At 39.8% G+C, this 26,317-nt stretch overlaps 1 protein-coding gene across 4 annotated transcripts in view; it reads right to left on the bottom strand.

Annotated features, from left to right (window-relative positions):
- ADAMTSL3 (ADAMTS like 3) overlaps positions 1–26,317 on the bottom strand; it is a 189,513-nt gene that overhangs the window by 36,643 nt on the left and 126,553 nt on the right. For 3 of the 4 annotated variants that reach the window (XM_076347884.1, XM_076347886.1, XM_076347888.1), the window contains exons 11-17: positions 24,755–24,893; positions 23,114–23,164; positions 17,557–17,773; positions 16,534–16,681; positions 15,012–15,096; positions 7,861–8,147; positions 334–463 (exon numbers count right to left, since the gene is read on the bottom strand). In XM_076347884.1, the coding sequence (XP_076203999.1) occupies positions 334–463; positions 7,861–8,147; positions 15,012–15,096; positions 16,534–16,681; positions 17,557–17,773; positions 23,114–23,164; positions 24,755–24,893 (1,057 nt within the window). The remainder of the gene's footprint in view (positions 1–333; positions 464–7,860; positions 8,148–15,011; positions 15,097–16,533; positions 16,682–17,556; positions 17,774–23,113; positions 23,165–24,754; positions 24,894–26,317) is intronic. The other variant, XM_076347885.1, reaches the window with a different exon arrangement.

Below are 26,317 nucleotides of genomic sequence, written 5' to 3'. Positions count from 1 at the left end.
CTCTGTTTTTTTGTTAAATTGCCTTGAAATTTTCCTTGTACCACTAGAAGAGTTAAGGCTGTTTTTCCAACTCTGGCAAATATCGACACAGAAGAGATTTATTTCAGAAAATGTTCACTGTTTTATTAGTGAGATGTGAAGAGTGGAAAAGGAGTGAACAAGACCAAAAAAAAAACCCAACCCCAAAACCTTGTTAAAGACAGAAGTAGTGAAATTTCATCCCAAAGCAAGACCAGAGTCCTGCAATCTGAACCCTTTCTGAGAAAGCCAATGTTTATTTAAGTCATATTAACCATTTCTTTGCCACAGTGTGATTTCATTATTACAGTGTACCTCGGAGGGCAAAGCTTCGTATTGCAAGTACGAGTCATTGGTGGTGGTCTCTTGGAATTGTCACACAGGGTTTCATTGACTGCTTGTTTTGTCTCCACATGCAGACACATTGCAATGGCTTCTTGTGTTCCTGAATTAAAGAGGAAAACACTCATAAAACACTGAAGATGGAAGAGATTTCTGTAAAGCTTACTCTTGAATAATACTCAGTAAAAAAGCTTCGAACACTGAATTAGATAGCAGGCTTAAAAGTAACATCTCAAGTCAAAAGGAGCACAGAGATAGTTTATATAGTTAACGCTCAAAAGATTTTGTGATTTATACCTAGCACTTTACTTCTGTGATATTTTAAAGGCTTGATTTGACATTCTACCTCTCTGAAAACCAACAGAAAACAGGCTTCTCTCTGTCTGCCCACCATCAGATGCTACATCTGCCTAGTGCTGTAGTGGTCCCAAGCCAACTACTGGTTTCATTGCCAAAATCAGGGTAAAAGGGATTCCTTCTCACTTACCTTGACTTTAAGGATCTGCAAAAGATGTAATAAAGAATGCAGAAAACTTGCAAAACTATAGTCAGGAAAATGGCTGACTAAACATAGAACCTTTCTCATAAGGGCTAAGAGGGGCAATAGTTTTGCTGAAGGCAGGAAATCTGACGCAGCCTAGAGCTTTCCTCGCTCGTGACCATTCTTGGCACCTTCCGATCTGCAGCTCTTGCTACCTGGACCTTATTACTGAAGCATGAATGATTACTAATACTCAAATTTCTATGAGTCAAAATGAAACGTAATATAAGTTTGCTTTAGAACAAGTCAGCTTAGCAAATACATGTTTTATGAACTACTTTTATTTTAAACCTATGTAATTATCCAATTTTATATATCGTATTTTTTAGTATGAAAGCCTTGCTCAATTTCAAAGCTCACTCACATGCATATGAAAGACAAGATGGTTTGTGATGTACTTGGGGGATCCTGTGTATCTGGGTTGTTCTATATAAGCAACGCTAATGATTATAATCCTGTAGAACAAAAAAGCATTGAAACAATAAAATACCTATTTTCATAGAATCATAGAATAGTTTGGGTTGGAAGGGACCTCTCAAGGCCATCTAGTCCAACCCCCCTGCCGTGCGCAGGGACATCTTCACCTAGATCAGGTTGCTCAGAGCCCCGTCCAACCTGACCTGGAATGTTTCCAGGGATGGGGCATCCACCACCTCTCTGGGCAACCTGTGCCAGTGTCTCACCACCCTCAGCGTAAAAAATTTCTTCTTTATATCTAGTCTCAATCTACCCTCTTTTAGTATAAAATCATTCCCCCTTGTCCTGTCGCAACAGGCCCTGCTAAAAAACTTGTCCCCATTTTTCTTATAAGCCCCCTTTAAGTATTGAAAGGCTATTGCCTTCCTATCTTTCACTTATCTCCAGTGATTTTGTAAGGATACGAACTTGCTTTCAGCAGCAGGTTACAATTCTTTTCTCATGACCAACTTCTAAGCTTTCAAAGAGAGTTCTTTTTTAAGTAGAAACCTTCACTTAGCACTTCATGGTATCACCTATGACATTACCTCAAAAACACCATCACTATTGTTACACAAAGGCTACTATATCTATTCCTACTTCTGTGTCAACTGTGCAAGGCGACTCGTTTCTTGGCACTGTTGATCATCAGCCATTCTGATTTCAGTGGGCTCAATGAAATATCCTACACTGAAAGTCTCATCTCCATGCCAATCATCCGTATTTCTCTCTATTACAACACATTCATGAGCACTGTCATTCTTTTCACAAACCAAAGCTGTTCCTTCCATCTATAAACAATTCTGATGTAGTCCAGCAGATCAGCCAGCCCTGCCACAATCCCTCTTTGCAACACTTGAACCGGTCCAACGATTTCAGACACTTCAGCAGGAGTAGACCAGCAGTGATTTTCACAATAACATAGATTCCAATTTCTTTCGGGCTCTCTGGTACACCTCTAGATCCCCTCTGGGACTCATTTTCAGTTCAGAAAGACCTTGTTATATAAATGTTTTGACTACATCTACAAAGTGATGAATTTTTACAGAACAGAAGACCTGACCTTAAATATGACTGACAACCTATTCAGTTCTCTCATATCAAAGCATTGATAATTACATTAACATAGAACACACGCATTGAGTAAAACGTATTTTACTAGCAGGGCTGAGAAGAAACCTTTAACAGCGAAAACCATCACCACAAGGCAGACATTAAAATGCCCGAAAAAAGACAAACCAATAAATAAACATGGTTTCTAGAACTCTACTATTTTATTCCAGACTGACAACCGAGGGAATCAATTTTTTTCTGTCCAGTTGATCCCCATGTGTTTGTTTAACAGGAGCAGCTTCCCTGTCCCCATATGTAGGAAATGCACATCTGCCTGTCTACAGGAGAGAAAGAAAGATTTAGAAATGGTGTTCTGGCAGAAACAGAATGACATTACCAGACAAGCAACCAAGCACGTATCAAGCATCCACATAATCTCTGTTTTAGGTCAAAATCTACGCTATGTTACCAACCTCCAGTTTCGCTGACCTCACTGCGTTCCTGTGGGAAAACCACACTCAGAGGTGATGCTGCTCTGGAACAGGTTGCGATAAGTAATATCTTGTTAATATCTCCCACGAAGGAGGGGAATGAAATGAGATTCCTTTCAGACCATCTAAGTCGGCAATAATCCCCTGGGAACTTTTTATCTCGGTGTTATAAAGACTAAATTGGCCAGCCAAACGAGCAAAAGGCATGTCATACCAGGTGACGGTTTTTGACTGCAGCTTGCCACCTGGAGTTCATTAAACCGCTTCTGCCTTGCGGCATGACCTACCTGGCTTTAATTGTGTTACCAGAAGAAAACGTCGATAGGCGGTGTATCTTTCATCTGACTTAACTACAGGGCACAGACTGCAGTGGTGATTCCTCCCCACAGGGGCCTTATCGAAAGAAAAATGGCACCCTGTTTTGATGTCGTAAGTACAAAACAGGTATTAAAGAGTTGTTAAAAACACGCCACGCACCCCCTTCCGGTCCCTTGGTTCTCAGTTCAAGGACTCTATTCAATACATAACTACACTTAATTGATGCTGTGTTTGCTTGAACTTAACTGTCAAAATGTCTTGACGATTAATCAGATTTCTCACCCCAAACTATAATTTTACATTAGCTGGGAACTTCAATCACTGATAAATTTCTTATTCTATGTTGATTGGAAAATGGAAGAATCTATTATTCAAGCAAGCAAAGTTTTATATGTATGACTTTCTTGGCTTATAATATAAACATAGTAGATAATTTAACTAAAACATTATATATGCAGCAGGGAGCATTAAGTATTTTTACAGTAATCTGATGTACTATTGTAGTAATTATCCTACTATTCAGTGAAATAGAATATTTTCTATTTAACCCAGCATTCAAACCACATACATTTACATTCTTTTACAAGCTTTTCTGTGCAGTGAAATACACAGTGCATGAAGCTGTGTTAAAAGATCAGAATGCTTGAAAAAAGCCCAAACTTTTTGTTTCTGCCTTTTTTAGAGTGCAAAGAAAATGGGGGTGGAAAGTTGCTGTGCGAATGCTAAGAGGGTGGATCTATTCTCAATACCTGGAAGAGGAAGGACAGTCATTTATTTCTATCAGACAGTCTCAGTTTGGTGACTGCTTAAAAATATGTACTATCAGCTGAAAATTACTCAGAAGAAATGCCAAGTCCTACATACGCTTGAGCCTCTCTGTAAATCTATTGAAACCGGCAATGTTATTTATAGTCCTCCTGTAAAAGAATAAACAGTGTCTGCAGTTAATGAAACTAGTCAGAGGAGTAACCAGTTATCAAATTGCCTACACCACTATTGCAAATGCTCTCACCTTCATATGCGAGTCTCGGAACGGTCATTGTTTTTCTTAAGAGCCCTTAAATTTGGCTAGAATCCATTGATTTTCTAAGAATCTCAGGTTTCTTATAAATAAAATGGTAAACTTTTAGCCATTAGGGTCCAGACAAGAGCCTGAAAACACAACTTGACTGCACCCTAAAGCTTCCAAAAGCCACAGACTATAAAGGAAACAACAGGAAGTGCATATGTATTTGTTGTTTAATCTCATTATTTTTAAGCCAATGTAATGACTTTGGGGGGCCTGAATCGTAATTTTTGAAGCATATGGAATATAAATAATAATAATTACACTGAAATAGCACAATCTGCCTCTTGCAATTAAAGGTATTTTTAAAGAGGGACCCAGAAAATGTCCAGTTATTTTTTTAAATAGAAAACATCCCTTTAAAATATTGTAGAATAGTTAAATGACTGACAACACTAAAGAAATACTAGAGATTACAAGAAAAACATTTCTTCTCCTCAGGCTTACTCTTTATTCTGATAACAACTATTACTTCTCACTGCCAATATTATGAAAATTAAACTTATGCGGGGGGCTTTTGCATCAGGGCCAAAGTTCTTCAGATTGGAAAAAACCAAACCAAAACAAACAAAACATTCCGAGAAAATGAGGGCAAATCCTGAGACCCCCGAGCACACAATTGGCTTATTTTCAGTCTGGGATTTCTTCAGTCACTGAAGGCAAAATAGATCTTTAGCTTTCAGGATGGTTACTGAGCTTCCTATGGATGTTAAAGGTGATGTCTGCCTCAATTAGCCCGGACAACTTTTATCTGAACTCATGAAAAGACTGATGAAAGCAGTATTAATTATGCTAACAGGCATAACACAACGTAGCAGTCCTCAAAAGCAGTAAGTTTTATGGCACCCAATATGCTGCAGGACAAGCCACACAGAATTGGTGCAGAAAGCACACAAAATGACCAAATCCTCGTGTTATTAATGCTCTAGAACCTGCTGAATATGATGAACTGGAAAGTAAAGATGATGTTTGATAATGCCTTGCAGATCGCTCTATCTCTGTAATTCTAATACCTCAAAAACAATGTTTCCATCTGCATTTTTACGGACCAGAGGAGAGTTTGAATTAAAAGTCTAGTCTGTATGAGGATTTAAAAAAAAGGTGCAAGTGACAAGCACTGAAACAGAGATTCAGTCCTTGCTCAAACAGTGGCTATAAAGCTTCCAGCTACTTAGACCCTGCAGATTTTTCCCTCATTCAGAGAGAGTCAAGCATTAAGAAATGGGGGTAGGGAGTTCTGAGGATACAGAAATCCACAGGAATTTATTTTAATAGCCACTGCTAGATACAGACATACTAGAGAAAAAGTACCTAATATAATTTACATTACACTGGGATATTCCAAACTCAGACAACATTTATTTCTTGTAACGAAAGAGTTCATCTAATTGAAATGAGATTTGAACATAAAACTTAGCAGAAATGGATCAGCTCCTTTGAACTACACAATGGAAAAATAGTAGACAGTGAGATCATTAGTACATTGCAATAAGCTGGAAACAGAAGAGATGTCTGGTTCCCTTAAAACTATTTATCGGCAGGTAATTTTTGGTCTGTTTGAAAGCCTTTGCCAAGGCAGCAAGAAGACCAGAACTGATAGAAGGAAAAAATCACTGCTACCTAACTAGCATAACAGTACAGGGACTTCTGAAGCTGTTCATTGATAAAATATCCTGACAACTTCCCACATTTCCCAGGAGCATCACATAAGAAAAATGTCTAGACATAGTACCAGTGATACCACAGAAGTCTCAAGAACACAACCAGATATTTTCTTTCAAACTTCTTTAAATGGATCGTTTCTATTGCCTATCAAACAAATGGTTAGATTACTGTGAACGCCTGTAGGACAATTCTGGGTCAGGCAACCTCACAAATTCATGAAAGGGCCAGAATTCAACAACAGAATTCACACACAGCTCCCTCAGGAACAAAATTAAGCTGAACATGGGATTCTGCTCAGCAGTCATTTTGAAGTTCCTTCATGCCGGCAAACGAAACTATTGTCTTCAGTACAGGCTCCTTAAATTACCATCAGCTTGCACTCCCAGTGCAAGTTTTTATGTGAACTTTTTGCATGGACAAACTCACATGTGACGACGCAGGCAATGCAAACGTGCACGTGTGCAATAGCAGGCAAAGCCTAGAGATTATTTCAGCCTAGATGCCTGCTGATGTCCTCAAAATTCAAAAACTTTTAGAACACCTCCAACAAAGATATGGGCTAAAAAGCAGTAGTAAAGTGGATTTAAGATGGCAATGGAATGATTGTACATTACAAAAATCAGTTGAGATATGAAAAAGAGAACTATGAATTTAGTAGCAATGAAAGCCTTGTTTCTGCTCTAGAGTAGGTTTTACTTGTTTCTAAAAACAATTCCCTCATTAAAGTGAAGAAACAGAGACACTCAGTCACAATAGCTGTCATTACCATGTCACTTTTATACGTAGGTACTTGGACTATAGCCTCTTCTACCTTGCCGGTCAAAATGCCCGCTGAAGGTAGCAGAGGGAATGGGATGCATCAGCTTTTGTGATCACATGTGCTGCTATTCCTATGGCTCAACCCCATCAGTAAACAGCAGTAGTAAATGATAAAGGAGGCACTTATCAGTCACTTACCATCCTGCTGATAGCATTCTAGGGCATCCCTCCCAACTTCTGTCTTCAAGGTTCAAACTGGTGAATAGTACAAAGGAGGCTGCTTTCTGTGAGCTCTAGACTGGTTCTCTGCTTCCAATTGTTTCTGTCCTCCCCTTTTCTACATGCTCTACATTTTTTATTTCTTCTATGGGTACAACTGTCTTCACTTCCCACTGATGTCATCAGTCCTGTCATATATAGGTGTGTTCACAATTCCACTGCCTCCACTTAACACTTCATAACTCACTTGTGTTCAGTCCCAAAGTACAGTATGTAGTAGCAACACCAGCAACCTTGTCTAGTAACATGTACTTAGGACGACAGGGAGATTCGATTACATCCAAAAAGGAATGTGCCTAACTACTTGCAGACAGATGTATGGCACAGAGTTCCTATAGAGTGATATACTGTACCATGACCTAAACAAACTCCCGTTTGATCTTCGTGCCGGTCAGACTGAAAGCAAGCCTCCCTAATTACAACTTTGTATCCCTACTGTACTACAGAAAATGGCAGCATTTTGGAAGGGAAGGAATAATTAACATGGGAATTTTAACTCCGAAACTATACACTTTCAGTTCCTATGAAAAGAAAGGTCATCTAGACATGCCCGTCACCGATGCATTAAACATGCTGGTACCACCTGGCAGCCGAGACTCCTGCAGCAACAAGACTAAAGCAAGTTGCTGTATCAACAACTTCTTGCACCTTACTTAACCAAATAAAGTTGGTATTTGAACACAGGATATAAAGGAAACAAAGTAGTTTGAAATACTCTATGGGTAACCCAGAAATAAGTTAAAACTTGAAGCTGCATGTTTTCCTACAGATCAACATAGCTAATTTAGCGTAACACTAACAGAAGGCCCAACAATGTCAAACAATGCCAAATTCTTACAACCCAGGGTAAAGAAATAAATAAATACAGGTACCTCCAAGACACGTGGCTGAACAAGGAGTAAAACCAATGTATTCCCAGTCGTAAATCACACTGCCATCTTCAGCATGTGAAAATTCTGGTGTGTAGGGGACAGGATCACTGTCACAGGACGCCTGATGACAGACTCGTTCTGTTGGTGGCTTCACATCTTCACATTCCTCCTCAGGCAGTTCGACCTCAGTCTGAGTGAACGCGAGAAGAATTCGGCACTTCACATCTCGCACCTGTATGCCATTGCCACACGTGGCACTGCACGGAGACCAGGGTTCAGGAATAAACCTGCAAACAATCACAGCGCAGTAGAAACACTGTCATTTTATTCCATATAATTGTGTCTGTGTGTGCACAGTTAAAACACAGCTAAAACACATAAGTGTATGTTTATACACAAAGCAGACAATACATAATACTATTTGATGCTTAAATAGAATGCATAATCAAGCATCTTAAGTCTTTCACTTGCCTCCCGTCCCAGACCATTTCTCAAAATTCGCAAAAGAAAAGATGTAGGAAAAGAGGAGAAAGAATCATGAGGAACAGGGAAAGCTGTATCCTTTTTTGGGGAAAAAGGACATCACCTAAATCTTTTCTCAAACTCCTTCAGTGGAAAAAAAGGAGAAACTCCATGAAGACATATCTATACAATACAAAATAGCTCCCCAGGTACGCAGACTTAGGCATATGCCAAAAGTATATGTGCAGTCTGCTTAAATCTGAGAAAGGCCATCACCTTATGTCATACTAATAATCAGCAACCAGACAGAAGAAAAGCACTTTTCAAATCTGGCTATCTCCAATGCACACCACCGCAGGCTGCTGTTCAGATTTAATCTTTTAAGAAGCCTCTCATCTTCAATAAAGAGATCTAACTGGCTCAGTCTATAATCCATCATTTTTATTAGGAAGCATTTATGCTCCTGATGAACTATAGTAAAATCTTATTTTACAGATCATGAATTTACTGAATAAAAGGAGGTTTCAGTCTATAATATTCTCTGACTTCGAGGGTGACATTAATATCTGATTGTAATTTTCAAAATGGCACTAGAGCCAAGGGGCTGAATTTCATTAATAAAGTCATCCTGAGTGGCTCTGGGGTACAATTTGTATGACATCAAATATACAGAGTTTCACAGGACATTTTTCCAAAAGGTTGCAGTTGCTCTTTATTATAAGTCCAAATGCAGCTGATGATCAAAACACAAATGGGAGATATTGGAGGGTGTATTTGACCAATGCTAAAAACGTATTTGGAAGGAAAAATCCAAATTAGGATTGCAAGATTTTCTCCTTATCTTTGATTAAGAATTATCTTTCTCTTTACTGCAGGAAAGCTGCCCTTACAAATATAAGAACAGTTGGGTAAGACAAAAATTACGCTCTGCATACGCAGTAAGCATAGAAAAATGTCAACACAGTGTGGTTGATTCGGTGGACAGTTTATCATCTTGAGCCAGTAACTCCTTGCCAGTATATACAGAGGAAGAATCAAATAGAAGAAAGGAGACCAGATGAGTGGGTAACCTGTAAGGATACTCTAACTCAGTCCTTGGGGTAGTCACTCAAGCTGTGCTTGGGATAGATCCCAAGACAGACTGTCTCCTGTGGAAAAGACTATTCCCATTTCCAACGAAAGTTACAAGGTAACTGGTTATTCTTTAAGGACATGTTGATGAATTAGCTTTACAACTCTACTATGAAGATAAATAAATAAGTCAAAGCCTGTCACTTCAAAGTTTCCATGAACAGAGCCTCAAAATTTTAGTTTGAGCTCACTAGTCCTTGACAGACTTCTGTAAAGGGCACAGCATCCCCAGCTCCTCCTGAAACCAAGGAAAACTGCAAGTGCTCATCACTTCACAGGTCTGACTACCTTTGAAGTAGATGACCAGATTGATTTTTATTGGAAGAGTAGTATCAAAATGGTGGATGGTTGTGTCCTACAGTGATAAAATCTGAGTAAATGTCATACTGGTGCAACCCAACAGCCCATCGAGTCCAATGGCACAGCTGGCAAGGGGTGAATGTCCAGACGCTTTTGATAACAAATCCTAACGGAACATCTGTGGGACAAGCTGCAAAGGAAGGCTTTCTCTTACCCCAGCAGATAAAATCAGCTTAACCCTGAAATATCAGATCTCACAGTCTTTTCAAAGACAGTCATGCAAACTACCTAGGGTAGCCATGGCAAAATCACCTTCATCCAACAAAACACTTAAGCATGCGCCTAACTTTAAGCATATTAGCAGTCCTTTGAAGTCAATAGGACTATAATGTGTTCAGAGTTACACTTGTGTTTAAAGTGCTTTATTGGACCAAGGCCATTGTGTGTAGGCTAACAAAATTATGACTTTCCTCTCCTTCTGTGTAAAAAAAAGTTAAGTCCATTTGTAGTTATGTACCTAATTTGAAAAATAAAATTGATGGACATTTACAGTTGAAAAGAGTTGGTTGGTGTTCTGACCACACCTAACAGTCTACAGTCTGAAAGCAAATAACTTTTTTTCGGTAAAAGTATGACAGCAGCATACCAGAAGTTAGTGTTAGTTTTGTATACTGTTAGTTGAATGCATTAAAACATTCCAAAAATAATGTATGATGCATTCTTTTAAAATCCTGTATAAATGAAAGGAAATTTGGAACCACAGCAATTCTTTCATTCAGCAACCAATTGATTTATAAAGAAACTCAGAAAATTCTGAGCATTTTTTCTTTGACTTATATTATAGTCTATATTATAATTGAGGTTTTCCTGTTGAATATTAGTGTCTGGTATTTTTCAGTGAAGTGCAAGGTAAAAAAAAAAAACACCCAAAATACTTTTTATTCTACCTTGGCATTTGCTAAACTAGTCACCCGACTATTTAGCTATTAAAATCCTAAATTACAGAACTTTTCAAAGGATGACCATGTTAAAGTTACACTTTAAGTACCTTCAACAGAAGCCAATGGAGACTGCTAATATAAAATTAGAGCGAGGAACTGACTGGACAGTGACAGAGCTCCAGAGGCTGGCATTGTATCTGAATTTTGACTTCAGGCAGATGATTTTTTTATTTTTAACACTTGCACAACCAAAGCCTGTGACAGATCATTAAAGCAAACTCCATCAACCTCAGAAGTGATATATTTTTTACTCAGCGGCATTCACAGCACACACGTGGCAATGCTTTGGACACAATACTCCCCTGAAGCAAAATTCACTCTGCCTTTGATGGGCTTACGCTCAGAGCGATCTCACGTCTGGATTAAGAAGCATCCAAGCGCTTGTATTATGATGCCTTGCAGATCATCAGGAATTTATAATGGAATGGATAGGATGGTGGTAACTCTGAAAATTTTCTGAGATCTTTAACTAAGTTTGTAGATGAGACTCCTCTTCTGATTAAAAAAAAAGAACGGAAAAATGCAAATCTGAGCAGGCACAACTTTTCCCAATCGGCCTTTTTTTGTACAGTCATTCTTCCCAATGCAATGTAGAAATCAAATGCTCCTATAATCAGCTCCACAGGTATAAATGATGTACACGCTACAGTGGAGAGTATGTCCATGCTGCAGTGTTATCAGTCTGACACTAATAGAATTGTGCGTTCACCTGGCACACTCTGAAAAAGCCAGTGTAGGATGACCTGGAAAATGAAGCAGTGACCTAAACTACTGATGATAAAACTGTGACAGAACAGCCCAACCCAACCAAATCAAATCTGAACTGAAAACTTAACTCAGCGCAGCCTTCTGCAGCTTTCTAAAGACTTGGAAAACATGGTGTCTCTTAATATTTTTTTATTTTATTTTCCTCATGCCTGCAGTTCTTGCTTTCAGTTAAGACAGGAAATGCCTAAATCCTGAAAAAAAGGCTGCTTTTGTGATATTTCCACTCCAACCCTCCTGTGCCAAGAGGCCTGGATAGAAGTTTGCAGAAGCATCTAAAATGTTGGCTGCTTACTGGGGCAGAGCTTCCACGACGCTGGCACCCTACCCCTCCCTGCAGCACCACCCTTGCCTGCTCTAAGCAGAGTTGCACTGCCAGGTTTTATCAACCTCGAGTGTCATGTGTTGGACAAAATCACCAGCCCGTTTTCAGAGAAGCAGCTGTGAAAAATGCGTAATTCTTTATCACCGAAGGCACGATGGGGACATTTCTGTGAAAATGACTCAACTGCAATGAGCAGCAACCTTCATGAGACACCCCGCACTTCACATTCAGCGAGTGCAACTCCACAAACCCAGTGATTACTTTTTAGCTCAGGTTGCTGAAAAAATATATCAGCTTTTGAAAGCATTTTGGTTTTGTCCTAAGCCACAACAGGGAAAGGCAGTTGAGGTGTCTATTTCTTTAACTTACGATTAATAAAAAGGATGCAAAAACCTTGCTGGAGCTTCTCTGCGAATCCCACTGTAACTAAGAAGGCTCAAGGGAAGAACGTTTAAAATAATGATTGGTATCAACTGTCATCACATTCCACAACTAAAAACTAAAAAGGTCAGACCTACATTTTTCTTGGCCTCACTTTAAGGGCAGTCATTTTTTATTTTGCTAATAATAAAAAAAGCAGCTTTTGAACGTTCCCCCTCTATGTAAATTCAGGACACCAGCCGTGGTAGACCACAGCGGCAGAAGTATTTATCTTCCACAAGCTACTTTTGGCATATCCATCATTTGTGGGTTCTAAAACACAGCTGCATTTATTCTCTTATTCATTATCAACTAAAACATCGCACGAAAGCATCGAAAAGGCAGTTGTAATAAAAGGATGGACTAGAAGCTGAGACTTCTTATTGTGGTTTAAGTTTGGATGACAAGAGAATAACTAAAATTACAAGTGATGGCACTTTACCAAGGAAATCACAAGCCTCCAGCTAGGCAGAGGTGGGCTATCAGTTATCACTGTGCCATGTGTAAATTACAGAAAACAAAGTTAAACAGATCCAAATCAGAGGGAAATCTTGTTATAATTTACTCTGGGAGAAGTAACAACCTATTGTTACAGTTTCTTTTTACATCCTAAACCCTGACCCAAAAATCTCACTCCAGCTAAAAGACAGGAGCAGTTAGGGCATAAGATTTAAAGCATCTAGTGAGAAATTGCTCTGTTTGCAAACCGCTGTCCACATGACCAGCAGGCAATCTGCAAAAAGGGACGAAGTCAGGGATGAGTTATTTCTCATTTCTCCTTACTTGCCAGCTTCTTTAGAAGAATAAAGTAAGAGCAGGTGGCAGCAGAAGATGGGTAAAAAGAAACTAAAGGGGAATCTGCCTGCAGCATTACAGCTGGGTGCCAGGAGAGCCCGGAGTACCCAGACTAGGAAAGCACAGCACCTCAGCAACACCTCCGTAAGGAGAAGGATGGCAGAGAAGAGTCATCAGCAAGAAGCGGCTGGAGAAACCTTTTAGACTTAGGTGAAGATGCATCTGGAAAACGCGAAGGGAAGAGTCTCAGGACAGGATTAGGATCACGAATGAAAGACGAAGAAAATCTAGGTCTCCAGAGTAAGTGAAGAAGAAAAAAAATCCAGGAAACTGCAAAAATTCACAGCTGTGACAGGGCATGCACTGAGAACTCAACCACATGGCTGCGTTCACACTGTGAGGCTGCAGCGGAATACTCCGGTCATGCCTAGGAAGGCATGAATAACTGCTTTCTTTGTAAGGACAAGGTACAAGGGAACCCACTACAAAGATTCCGGCTCAGCTCTATTATATTCCAAATATACTCTGAACTAGCATGCTGTGTTCCTGCCAGTCCTCCCTGCTTGTTCTCTCAGACTGCTGCTGAAGAATCCTAAAAACTTAGAGACTACATTAGCTCACGGTTGCCACAGCATGATTTTGTAATGCTAGAGATCATTTTCTTTATAGCTTCATGCTGAATCCTCTTTAGAGGTGGCCTCATATACCTTCATTCTGATATGCTGACATTCAACAGGCACATTTGATTGCATCACCCCCTTTGACAAGCACACTTTATTTTTATATCTTTGCTACCACCCTGCCTGAATTCAGGGCCACCAATTTGGAGAGTGAAATAACTGCTCACAGTAGGTTGACACTTGACTTGAGAGGCTAGAGCAGTGAAAAGTTTCAAGTACAGTCACCATAACTACGCAAACACCTGTTTGGCAAGAGGTTTCTTCTGTGAGTCAGTGCAGGTGTAAAGATTTTATTACTCATGATCACACCTGTTGGTGCATGTATGCCAAAAATCAGGAATAGCTAGATGGAGGAAGAAAAATAAGAAGTTATGGGGCACACTCCGCTCTCAGAGCACTATAAATCCAAAGTGACTTCAGTAAGCTCTTCTAAATTATTTTAAACTAACATGACTACAAATGAGTGCAGAATTTGGCTAAGCACAACAGAATACTGTTCAAAATCTCTCATGAAAACCTTATAGAAAGTTACTACTTTCTAGAAAGTTATATACTATATATTGAATGTATTAGATACGCATATGCATGAAACGTACACAGGGGATACAAGCAATTGTGCAGATGCCTGAACATACACGGGACAGGAACAAGTGCAGCTGAATTTAAGTTATGCTTTCATCCCCAGGACTTAAATGTTGTGAGGCTTACCCCCATCAGCTTTTAAGGGGACTCACAAAATCCAGATGTTATTTCACACACACACACACACGCGCGCGCGTGTGTGTAAAATATCGCAACTTATCCCCATAGATTCAGCTAAGCTCAGAGATCAGCAGGTTTTTCTCACTTTCTTTATGCATTGGTCTCACCCCCCAAGGAAATCCTGGCAACCCTACAAAGCACCTCTTGATTTTTAATACAACCACTACATTCTTGAGGTAACAGCAATGACTGGGACAAAACCAAATTTATTTAATTTACATCTGCTGAAGTGCTTCCACATGCATTAATTAGGGCTTAATTAGGCTAAATTAAGATCCCTTTGCATTGCTCGAATGATATAGGGACACTATAATAGAGTAGCTGCGTGTCATCCAGAACAGGAGCTCCAGAAGCAAAGCTATAGAGATGTAAAATTAGGAACAGCTCACAGCACAACTCATCCCCCAAGGAGGGCCAACTGTCAAAGCAAACTGCGTAGCAACAGCCATTCCAGATGATCTGCAAAATATGCCGGAAATGTTTCTTCACTGTAAAAGACAATGTACTTACGTTGGCTCTTCTGAGACTGTTCTGGTCTCTTCCATTTCATGGGCCTGTTTAAACCACGGCAATTTTGCTTCCACAGGATTTTTTTCTGGTAGAGGAAAAAAAAAACAATCATTCAGTAATTCCTCCAAAATCAAAGCAATATGTAGATGTTAGCATTATTCACCTTAGCACTTCACACTTTACACTGCCAATTGAGCTAATACTTTTGAATAAAGATATACTGGATAATAAAACATAATTTACTAGAAAATTTCTTCATGATGTTTGAGCTCCATTCTGACACCCCTTTTTACTGAGAGGGTACCAGTAATCCAATTTCCATTCCTGTTTAATCTTTTACTTCCTTCCCACATCTTCCCCAAATGCAGGCAGTTTCAAGTAGATTGTAGCTTATATCTCAGTGTAACGGATTATTGTCGTAACTTAAGTTTATAGCTGAAAAAGAAGCCAGAGCATAGCAAAGGTACATTGCTCTCCAGATGGACTGGCTTCATTAGAAAATTTTCACAGCAAATGTTTTTTTTGATGACTTAGCCAGCTTTCCCAAAATTGGAAATTAATTTCAAAAACAACACTAGCTTCTTTTATCTGTCTATACATCCTACACTTCTGTGATGGTTTTTCTCGGAGTACTGTAAGCCAGTTGAGGATCTGTGCCTCCAAACTTAAGTAAAACCCCAGAAGAGGGTTCTTAAAATTTCAGTGCTAGTTTCTACTTCATGGTTTAACCCTGAACACAGTTTTCTGCTTGAAGAATTCTCCAGAGTCTGAAAACATCCTGAAGAGAAACATGGGGTTGTCTACAGAGAGCTTTCACTTTTCCTCTGTAAATCTTTATGGTGAGTTGTCAAGGTCTGAAATACAGCCTTTCAAATAAAAACTGAAAGAATGGGAGTCGCACCCACTAAAATTTTCTGGGCCCAGAGGGACAGAAAGGAGCAAGGGACAAGATATACTAGTTTCCCCTCTCGTCTCTGTTTTCTCTTTTTCACCTTCCCACCTACTGTTTTAAACCTTACCAACTCTTTTAGAGAATATTGGTCAATTTACATCATTGTTACAGACCTTTTAAACATGCAGAAATGGAGAAGAGAGAAGGAAACCAGTTTGATTATAACTTAATGAACTGATGAGGCCCACTGAGAATGTCGACACACTTAATGAGATGCAAACGAACAAGATCCCAGGTGATACATACGGAGTATCATTCCCATTTCAAGTATTACTGAACAACTCCTCCTCCACATGTTGAACTCATTAATTCTGGTTTTCCCAACTTGACCAGGCTGTATAGATTTAGTTAGCATGTTCACCTCATGACAGTCTGGCCACATTATCAGCAAAAAATATCAGCAGGGCATTTATTCCCAGCACCAATAATTAAAATGCTTGTTTCTGCCAAGACTGAAATAAGTCCTAGTAAATTCCAGCTTCTGGCATTTCTGAAAAAGGTTACCAGGGGCTTTTAATTCTCTTAACAAAAATGTAAAACAATAACAGACCCAGACAAAATTCCAGTTACCTTTTGGCTTGTAACATGGTATTGGCACGATGCACTCTTCTTTTATGTGTAGTTTAAGTTGTGGATTACAGCCACCGACATGCTGCCCACGGTGGTCGATACACAGCACTACTCGGTAACGCAAGCCTCGGCCACAGGTCACTGTGCACTGCAGGAGACAATGCAACCATCTCACGCTGTTTCTTTCTTATTATATTTACAAATACTGTTAAAAAGCAAGTTAGAAGTACTGATGATGTGTTCACTAAAGTTTTTCCACAATCAGTCAGGTATCAGAGACGTATGAATTTGTCCCTGCCTTGCCAGGCGAGTAAAGAAAAGGTTGATGCTGGAAAAAAAGGTCTAAGTTTTGGGAATGCAAGTGATTTCTCGGGGTTCTGTAAAGCTTATCTGATTGGCAACAGTCTGAAACAGAGGTGGCTGTGTACTGAGAATACGCTCTCTCACAGTGGTCATTTTCAGTTAAAGCTGGGTCAGACGCGCTGCAAGAACAGTTTCTTCACTATATGTCAGTGATGTCATTTGGATGAACTAAGGAATTATAGAAGTGTTGAGCTATCTGACTGTATCAGATAACTCCAGCCAAGATAAGTTGGCTTTACGTTCTTGTTACTATAATGAAAGGTAAGAATGCTGGAAAATCACCCTTGCAGACATGTCAGCCCCTAGACAGACATGCCTTTAGCTATTATATGCAGTGAAATATTACATTTATCAAGAACTGAGAGACAAACGACCTGATTGCAAAGGGGCCTGACCTCTGGCTCTAATTTCTCCTCCGTGTAAAGCAGGAATTCAACAGGCATAAATAATTCTTTATGCATTTTTCTCCACACAGTCATGTTAACATTTTGATTATCAGCCCAAATTACTTAGCGCAAACTCCTCCTAGTAAGTACTATGAATTATGCTCGCAGGGCTGTATTTTTCTAATAGCCCTGGGCTCACAAATACATGGTAACACAAGACTAGAGGCTTTCTTTAGAAAACAAGAATAAAGGTCCAAATTACTTTTCAACTTACTTGAGACCATTCCATTGCCACCCATTTAGGACAATCAAACAGATTGCAGGTTTGAATGACTTTGGGTTTAGGGGCATACATGCATTTCCATTCTTCCACTTGCAGTATCTCTCCATGAATGGTCTCCTCTACACACACAAAACTTCTCCTCTGAATACCACCTCCACAGGAAACTGAACATGCAGTCCAAGGGTTATGTTCCCACCTGGAAAAAGAACTCACATATGTTAAAAATAAGGCTATTTTTTTATTCCACTAACCTCTATTAAAAGTGCAAAATACTGAATCCAACCTTAGTGTCATTAAAACCCACTGATAGTTTGGTTGCTGGATTCTTACCACACACTGAATATAAATACATTGAATTACAGAGCTACCTTGCATTATTCCAGGCTTAAATTCATGTGCAAAATGAGAAGAAAAACAGAACTATAAATTTAAGTACATTTCCCAAAATAACTGAAAATCTGATTCTCATACACAAGTTAAAGTCCCTAAATATACAGAGTTCGATTACTGGAATGATTTTACTTGCAAATAGTCTAAATCATCTCAGTAGGATATTTATCACAGTTAATTTACACAGTCACATATACTCTTATTGCCATTGTCAGAGAAGCATATGTACTTGAGATTACATGAAGTCCAAAGACAAAGACAGATCTGGCTGTGCTGACTGAGGGTGCTATTACCCACAGTTGCTCATCACTGCCCACATCATGCAGACTACCCGTAAAAAATCTGTTCATGAAAAAATTTCTATGGGAACTCTAATACTTGCTTTGGGTAAACCCAGCCATTTCATTTCAAACTGTCTTCATCCATAAGGACTGTGAACAAATTAAATTGTGACAGGTACCATTTGGCTGGTCATGACTGCAGTTCTGTGAGGGTTTTCCACCCTCATTAAAATGCCATTGAATGACTTTGTATTCACACTTTCCAACTTGCTTCAAGCAAAAGCCAGCTGCTCATCCATTTCAGCTGCTTCGGCTAACCTAGCTGATTTCTCCTGAAGCAGGGTGATGCACAGATTAAGGAAAACTTACACAGCCTTGTGAACCAGCAGAGCTGTGGGGTATTAGCCTCCAACAGAGGGATGATAAACAACCTTCTGGGAGGGAATGTCTTCAAAACGGACATCTATCCACGATCTTAGACCTAACTGCAATAAAGACGGAAATTGCTGCAACATCTGACATGGGAATTACATGAAGGTTTTTAGGTTACAAACTCTGTTTCATTTACCTCTTGGTTTTAGCATGAATGTACATTTAGAATCACAGAATCATAGAATAGTTTGGGTTGGAAGGGACCTCTCAAGGCCATCTAGTCCAACCCCCCTGCCGTGCGCAGGGACATCTTCAACTACATCAGATTGCTCACAGCCCCGTCCAACCTGACCTTGAATGTGTGCAGGGATGGGGCATCCACCACCTCTCTGGGCAACCTGTGCCAGTGTTTAACCACCCTCAGCGTAAAAAAATTTCTTCTTTACACCTAATCTAAATCTACCCTCTTTCAGTATAAAACCATTCCCCCTTGTCCTGTCACAACAGGCCCTGCTAAAAAGTCTGTCCCCATCTTTCTTATAAGCTCCCTTTAAGTACTGAAAGGTCATAATAAGGTCTCCCCGGAGTCTTCTCCTCTCCAGGCTGAACAACCCCAACTCTCTCAGCCTTTCTTCACAGGAGAGGTGTTCCATCCCCCTGAGCATTTTCGTGGCCCTCTTCTGGACCCGCTCCAACAGGTCCGTGTCTTTCTTGTGCTGAGGGCTCCAGAGCTGGACGCAGTACTGCAGGTGGGGTCTCACCAGAGCAGAGTAGAGGGGCAGAATCCCCTCCCTCGACCTGCTGGCCACGCTGCTTTTGATGCAGCCCAGGATACGACTGGCCTTCTGGGCTGTGAGAGCCCATTGCTGGCTCATGTCCAGCTTTTCATCCACCAGTACCCCCAAGTCCTTCTCGGCAGGGCTGCTCTCAATCCCTTCATCCCCCAGCCTGTATTGATACTGGGGGTTGCCCTGACTCAGGTGCAGGACCTTGCACTTGGCCTTGTTGAACCTCATGAGGTTCACACGGGCCCACTTCTTGAGCTTGTCCAGGTCCCTCTGGATGGCATCCCATCCGTCTGGCGTGTCAACCGCACCACTCAGCCTGGTGTCATCTGCAAACTTGCTGAGGGTGCACTCGATCCCACTGTCTATGTCACTGATGAAGACATTAAACAGGACCAGTCCCAATACAGACCCCTGCGGGACGCCACTCGTCACCAACCTCCATCTGGACATTGAGCCGTTGACCACTACCCTCTGGATGCGACCGTCTAACCAATTCCTCATCCACTGGACAGTCCACCCATCAAATCCATACCTCTCCAATTTAGAGAAAAGGATGTTGTGGGGGACCGTGTCAAAGGCCTTACAGAAGTCCAGATAGATGACATCTGTAGCTCTTTCCTTGTTCACTGATGTAGTCATTTAAGCAATCACTTCTCAACAAAAACTAACTTCAATAATGTCCTGCTCCTGTGACGTTTTGAGATAACAAGCTCCTATCATTGCATTTGTCTATAGGTTCCACTGATCCCCACACAATTTTTCCTCACCCTTGACCTCCTATCTCTTGCTTTCTTTCCACCACCCACCCAAATCAAAGCTAAGACCTGGGAAATGACTGAGTCCTGCAGTGCATCTTATGGTTCATTAATGTCTTGTTAGTTTAAAACTTATTCCTATTACAACTGCAGGGGCTCAGAAAGGATCATGAAAAAAATTATATCCATTACGAACCATGGACTCAGCAAGTACTAGAATATCCCATCAAAATCAATTCATCAATAGTAACTTAGCTATCATAAAGGAAGTCATAATCTCAGAGTAGATGAAGCAAAGGCCTATAAATCAAAGGTAAATTTAAGTAATTACTACCGACTTTCTATGATACAGCAGGTAAATCAAGGACACTTCCTATTTTAAGCAATTCATTAAACTGCCTACAAAAACATATTAATCATGCTTAAGCTCAACAGAAGAATGAGTACGAAACATACAGCAAGCCATGGAACATTAACCATAGAGTATATACTCAAAAGCATTCAGAATAAAGCTGTATGCCCAGATACTGATATCATATCACAAGTACAAAATACATTTGAAGAGCAACAGTTACACTTTTCTTCTACGTAAATGAACAGCCAGCGTTAACTCATTTTCTTTAAAAAAAGTCAGGAACTAAAGAGCAATTAACTGTTCAATGAATTAGCAGCTCATGGATTTATATATATAAGGCTCACTGCTATATGTAATACTAGCCTCGCAAGTGTTTATAGCACGAAGTTTTATAGTTGTTTTTCTTTATCTCATCAGTTTCGAACACACTCCAGATCCCATACTCCCATAAGCATTTTCAAGATGGAGTGAGGTCCATGGCTACTGGGGAAAAGGGGGGTCTTGGGCAAGCAGTCAAGGAGATACTTTCCAGAACCCACAGCTGTCAAGGGATCCTCAACAGTCCAACAAGTCTGAAATATATGGAGGCATTCCAAAAGCTTTAAAAGAAAATTTTCATCCTGGGAAATTTTTCTATTTATTTCAAAAGAATTCTCCATCTGTAAAAATATTTCAGTGGGGCATTTACAACTCCAGCCACAGGAGAACTCTTTCAAGATCTTGCGGTGCGCACCATGACTTTCCCACAACTTCCTCATGTGAATGGGAAAGTAGTGGTAAACGTCACAGGACTGCAAAGCAGCCCTCCACATGGCCCTCGTGTTATGTAGGAGGTGTGATGTATGACTGCTGGTCAAGGTGAAGGAGTCTGTACAGCTTTGCTCAAGCATATCTACAGTAGTTTGGTGTTCTGCCTGTTTTGCAAGAACAGTCTTGGGTTAGCATGTAAGAAACAGGCAGGAAAAGAAAAACCAAAAAGAAAAGGTGGAAGAAGCCCCAGCAGAACTGGCACAGACTAATGCAACAGCACAGAGAAAATACATCCCGCTACACTGAAGCAAGACTTGCATCCGCGCTGAACCAGATTCACCTCATGATGCAGGTATACAAACTGCCTGTTTCAGCTGCTGTTTTCTTTCAGAAATTCCAGCAAGAAAAAGTGCTTTTACATCTTCATTGTGTTTCTTTATGCGCCCTCCCAGTGGAACACAGCCTGTTTCCTTTCTCTCCTTCCTGCTGGCACCAACTCCGAGCCCTGCTTGGCCATCTGCTATCTTACAGTTCTTACTCCTGAGCATCCCCCAGGAAGACGATGATACCTTCTGACAGGACACACTGAGGTGTCGAAATGAGGTGGGCCTTGGTCTGTAGTTCGCAGTGTTTGAAATAAGAGAACGTGCCCACGGCTTTATCACAGACATCTCACCACAGTGTCATGCAAACGTGCTGAGCACAGTAAAGCACAGAAAGGGGGATTACATTTCTTCTCCAACTGGTCTCCAAGCCCTGAGCAGTTCAGAAGATGAAATACTCATGTAAATAAATTGTGCTGAGTTCCAGAGGAGATCTGAAGTACAAAGGAATTGGCAGAAGAAATGGAAGGGGAGGGACACAGAATATAATTATGGAACTTTACAGGATAAAGCTCTAGAGGAAAAAATCTCAATCTATGTATGAAAGCCAAAGTACATCACAGGACAGCAGATCCACAACAAGCGTAAATTGCTACAGAAATAAACCATGGCATTTATATCAGCTGTAATCAGTAGCTCCACTGAGCCGTGCAAGTCTATGATTTCATTCTTATTACTTCATATCTTTACTTCTTTAGAAAAATACACATTATTCATTTCATGACATAATAAAGTAGAAGTTCAACTCAGATAAATATGCATCTAACTCCATCAACTATAATTCTTTACATTAACAATAAATCTGGCTCAATGCTTTTTAGTCCTAACATCCTTTACAAAACATCTAAGCCTTCCAGAGAAGTTTTACATTCTTGTGATTGATTCAGGTTAAAAAAAAAAAAAAAAAAAAAAGGCAACAAACTGTGCTCTAATGACTTAATTTTAGGCAATAGATATTCAGACAACTCAGTATCTTTAAAGTGGCATGTCAGCCTTGATGTCAATAAATAGAGTGTAGGTATAAAGAAGAGCAGAAGAATGAGACCTCTCAAGGGAAAAAGAATTTCTAGAGTCCTGTAACATAGGGAGACCCGTTCTATAAAAGAATATATATCCATTGCATACATCTTCAAAGTAAAAACCTTTCAAGACAAAAATTCATACATGCATTTTAAAGGAGATGCTCTTCTCAGCACTACAGCAGGAGAAGGCTTAGGGGGACAACTCTTTATTCTAAAGCCTTCCACACTGATATTTTCAAGAAGAGCATATTAACCTCTCGCTGTTCAGCTAATCATCCAGAGCACGCTGAAATAAATCACAAGCTTCAAAAATGCATACAGGATTGTTATAAACTTGCTCTCCTGTACAGCAAAAAATCAGAAGATGTTCCATGATCTTAGTACTCAAAATAGTATATTTGCAGTGAAAATTGTGCTAATGCTGACACATATGCTATCCTGATTATACATACCGAGGAAGTGGCTGGAAGTGATCATAGGGCATGATTTCTTTAAATCCATCACTGTCAACAAAATAAATATTGCATCATTATTTCCCATACCCGAGACTGTACATCAAGTACATACTTTTACGTGATCATGCTTAAAGTAAGCAATTCCAAACACGAAATGAGGGAGTCTTACATTCATTACACATTACCCTTGTGGCAAACGACGACTGTATAATCTTACCTCTTCTGCATGGATAGAGATCTATTCACCATACAGTTTCTCCACTTCATACCATCAAAAAAATAGTAAGTGAGCAAGCCCTCGGCAGAGAAATTTATTATCAGTGATCCTTTAGATCTGTGCTACTTTATTAAAAAGAAAACAGTTACATACTTTTATATCTGCAGCAAAGACCGCTGAGGAACATGAGTGGCAGTGAAATAAATGCATCACAGGATTACTCCTAGATAGGTCCTGAATGGTGCTTAGGACCCTTCTAGAGCTCTTTGTTTGAACTGCACAGTATAGAGCAGGCATAAAGCCTTACTTCCAATACTAAGAAATACGGTATTATATCCAGCAGTACTTCCCTTTTCCTGTCTATAGAAGCTAAATTTGCAAGGAAAAAGATAATTACGCCCTTTCTTTCCCTAATTTTCCCACTCCAGCTTTGCAACATTTGGCACCCATTGCCATTAAACATTACTGAAGTCTTACCACTCCATATAGTGATCAACTCTCCAGGAAAAAAACTTGAAAGTCTGCACATCTATAACTGTTAGAGGTCACTATCAACGATTATGTTCAACAGGAATGAAAGGAAATGGACAGTTTAGCTATAGGAAATGAAATCCATTGAGAGTGTTTCCTTTTCTTCTTGCATATAACTCTAGCTTGGCCAGCTGGCATATTAATGTGAGGTTCTGGGACTTGATACTGTGATGTTATTTTAAGATTCTTTAGCACAGCCAGGAAACCTCACCAGACAATCCAAAACTTAGTTTGAAATACTGTAGTGCAATTCAATACAATTTATGTATACTATAGCCTTTATAATTTGGCAATAATATTCTGTGGTATTTGTACCACAAGTATATTTACTTTGAATGATTTTTTTTTTTTTGTAATTCTTAGTGTAAAAAACCAAACAAACCCCCCAAACTTTAATAATTGACAACTCCACAGTACAAATGAAGAATGAAACTTTTACGGTAGGCAGATGAATAAACCAAGTTAAACCACGTGCAAAACTTGCACGCTGACTGAGAACTGGAGCTACTGTCTGTCTAATGAGAAATCCTGAATGGCAGCATCAATAAATCCAAAAGCAGGCAAACAATCTGTCCCCCTCACACAACGTCACAAAAGCCTTGTACTAGTGCTGTACCACTCAGCAAAAGACATTAAGTAGAATTAGCCCTTGAACAGACAAACTGATATTTACAATATCTCTGTATAAAGCAGAGTCTCCTATTCTGCAACACTGAAGAAGTGCCACAAATCTGTTGGCGGTGGTGCCAGCCATCAGCCTTTAATGCGTGCAATAATCAACCAAGATTGACTAGCCTTAAAGATGAAAAGAACTGAAATTAAGTAAATATGATTGCTTGTTCCTTAGTAACTCACTATACCACACACTTAAATTTATTTGCCATACAAACCTAGAAGGGCAGGGATCCATGTTACATTCTTTTAGCTTGGGCTTTGGTTTCTTATTTTCGGGATAGTAATGACAATAGTGGTCAGGAACAACACGCTTCAGACGAATATCCACGCATTCAGCTGAATTAAGCTGATAACCTAATGCAGAAGCAAAGTTAAATTTTGGTAATGGAGATAAATTAAAGGAGCGTTACTGCCCCACCCCCCCAAATAATGTGCTGCCCATTGACTTAATTTCCTGTGTTACTCCTCTTTGGTTTGCTTTTAAACAAGGAAACACTGCACAGGAACTTACAGGGCCAGATCCTCATTTAAGGCAATTCAGCATAACAATTATGTTAACCTATCTTAACACTAGATGAAGACTCTGGCACACCATTCTAGTAATATTCTAAGTATAAGAGTAAAAGCATACATATTTTCATATGATGCAGGAATACATGTACTGGAGCAGCTCACCTGTCACAGAGGCAACCCTACAAAGTCATATGGTTCTACTACACGTTCCACAATTTATAACTGCCCTCCCCAAAGGAGGAGTTACCATGTATATTAGAGAGCTATATTACACAGTCATGCATGCTAAAAAAAAAAATAAATACTTAAAACAGAAAGCCAGAGGAATTGAAGATGAGATCCAAAAACATTGCTAAGTTAAACTGTAGAAAACCAAGAAATAGTTTCAAGAACATTCCTAGTTGAAGAGCCAACAAAAGAAAACTTGAAGTAACTACTTGGTGGGGGAAAAAAAAAAAAAATCTGTGTGGAGACTGGTTACAAGAAGGGATCTGAGTTTTATAAACCATTAGGTTGCTTTTTTGGCTAAGAAAAAAAAGACTCATTCAAAAGAGCTGACTTGGACTTAAACTGAGGAGAGGAGGAGGATGTTCTGGTATGTGCAAAGAAAAAAAGTTTGAAACCACAAGAATTAAAATCCAAATAGAGTCAATAAACGAACAGCAGAAGTCCCAGTGTCTACTGAAAATGCTTAGTATCATATATCAATGGCTTCACTTGTGTGTCTCTTGGCTGATTCAAAGTGTCATCATGCGTGAGAGCGATAACCATAAAGAAGAACTAAGCAGTTCCTGTGCTCAAAGCATGTATGTTCCAATTCTTGTAAGTACTGAAAGGACCCAGAAGATACGCCACTTGCAAACAAGATGAACAATTTTTAAACATTCTTGCTCATTCAAGCTTGACTGGGCTTTCTGAGATGCCCGTCACACTCCCCCTTCCCACACATGGAGATTACAGAATTAAATGTAGAAGAAGCATCCAAGTGAGGAATGGTGATTGCACTGATTCCAAGTCTCTGTTGTGAGGAACTTTCTCTTTTACTGCCAGTAAATGACTCCAAACAGACAATCTGGATACTAAATCCGCTTTAAGATAACAGGTTAAAGCCAGGCAGCTGCAACACAACTTCCCTGCATGCCTCAGTAACATGCCGTTCTTAATGTTACTACTTTCATGGGTAAGCAAGTAGCTTAGTTTCTGCGCTTCTTCAGTTACTGGCCTCTCTCGGGACTGCCATCAAGAGTGTCAAGCCCTGTTGATAA

The sequence above is a fragment of the Aptenodytes patagonicus genome, chromosome 10 (assembly GCF_965638725.1).
Source record: "Aptenodytes patagonicus chromosome 10, bAptPat1.pri.cur, whole genome shotgun sequence".
Lineage (NCBI taxonomy): Eukaryota > Metazoa > Chordata > Aves > Sphenisciformes > Spheniscidae > Aptenodytes > Aptenodytes patagonicus.
Note: the sequence above shows the minus strand (reverse complement) of the source record. Positions and strands in the feature narration are given on the sequence as shown.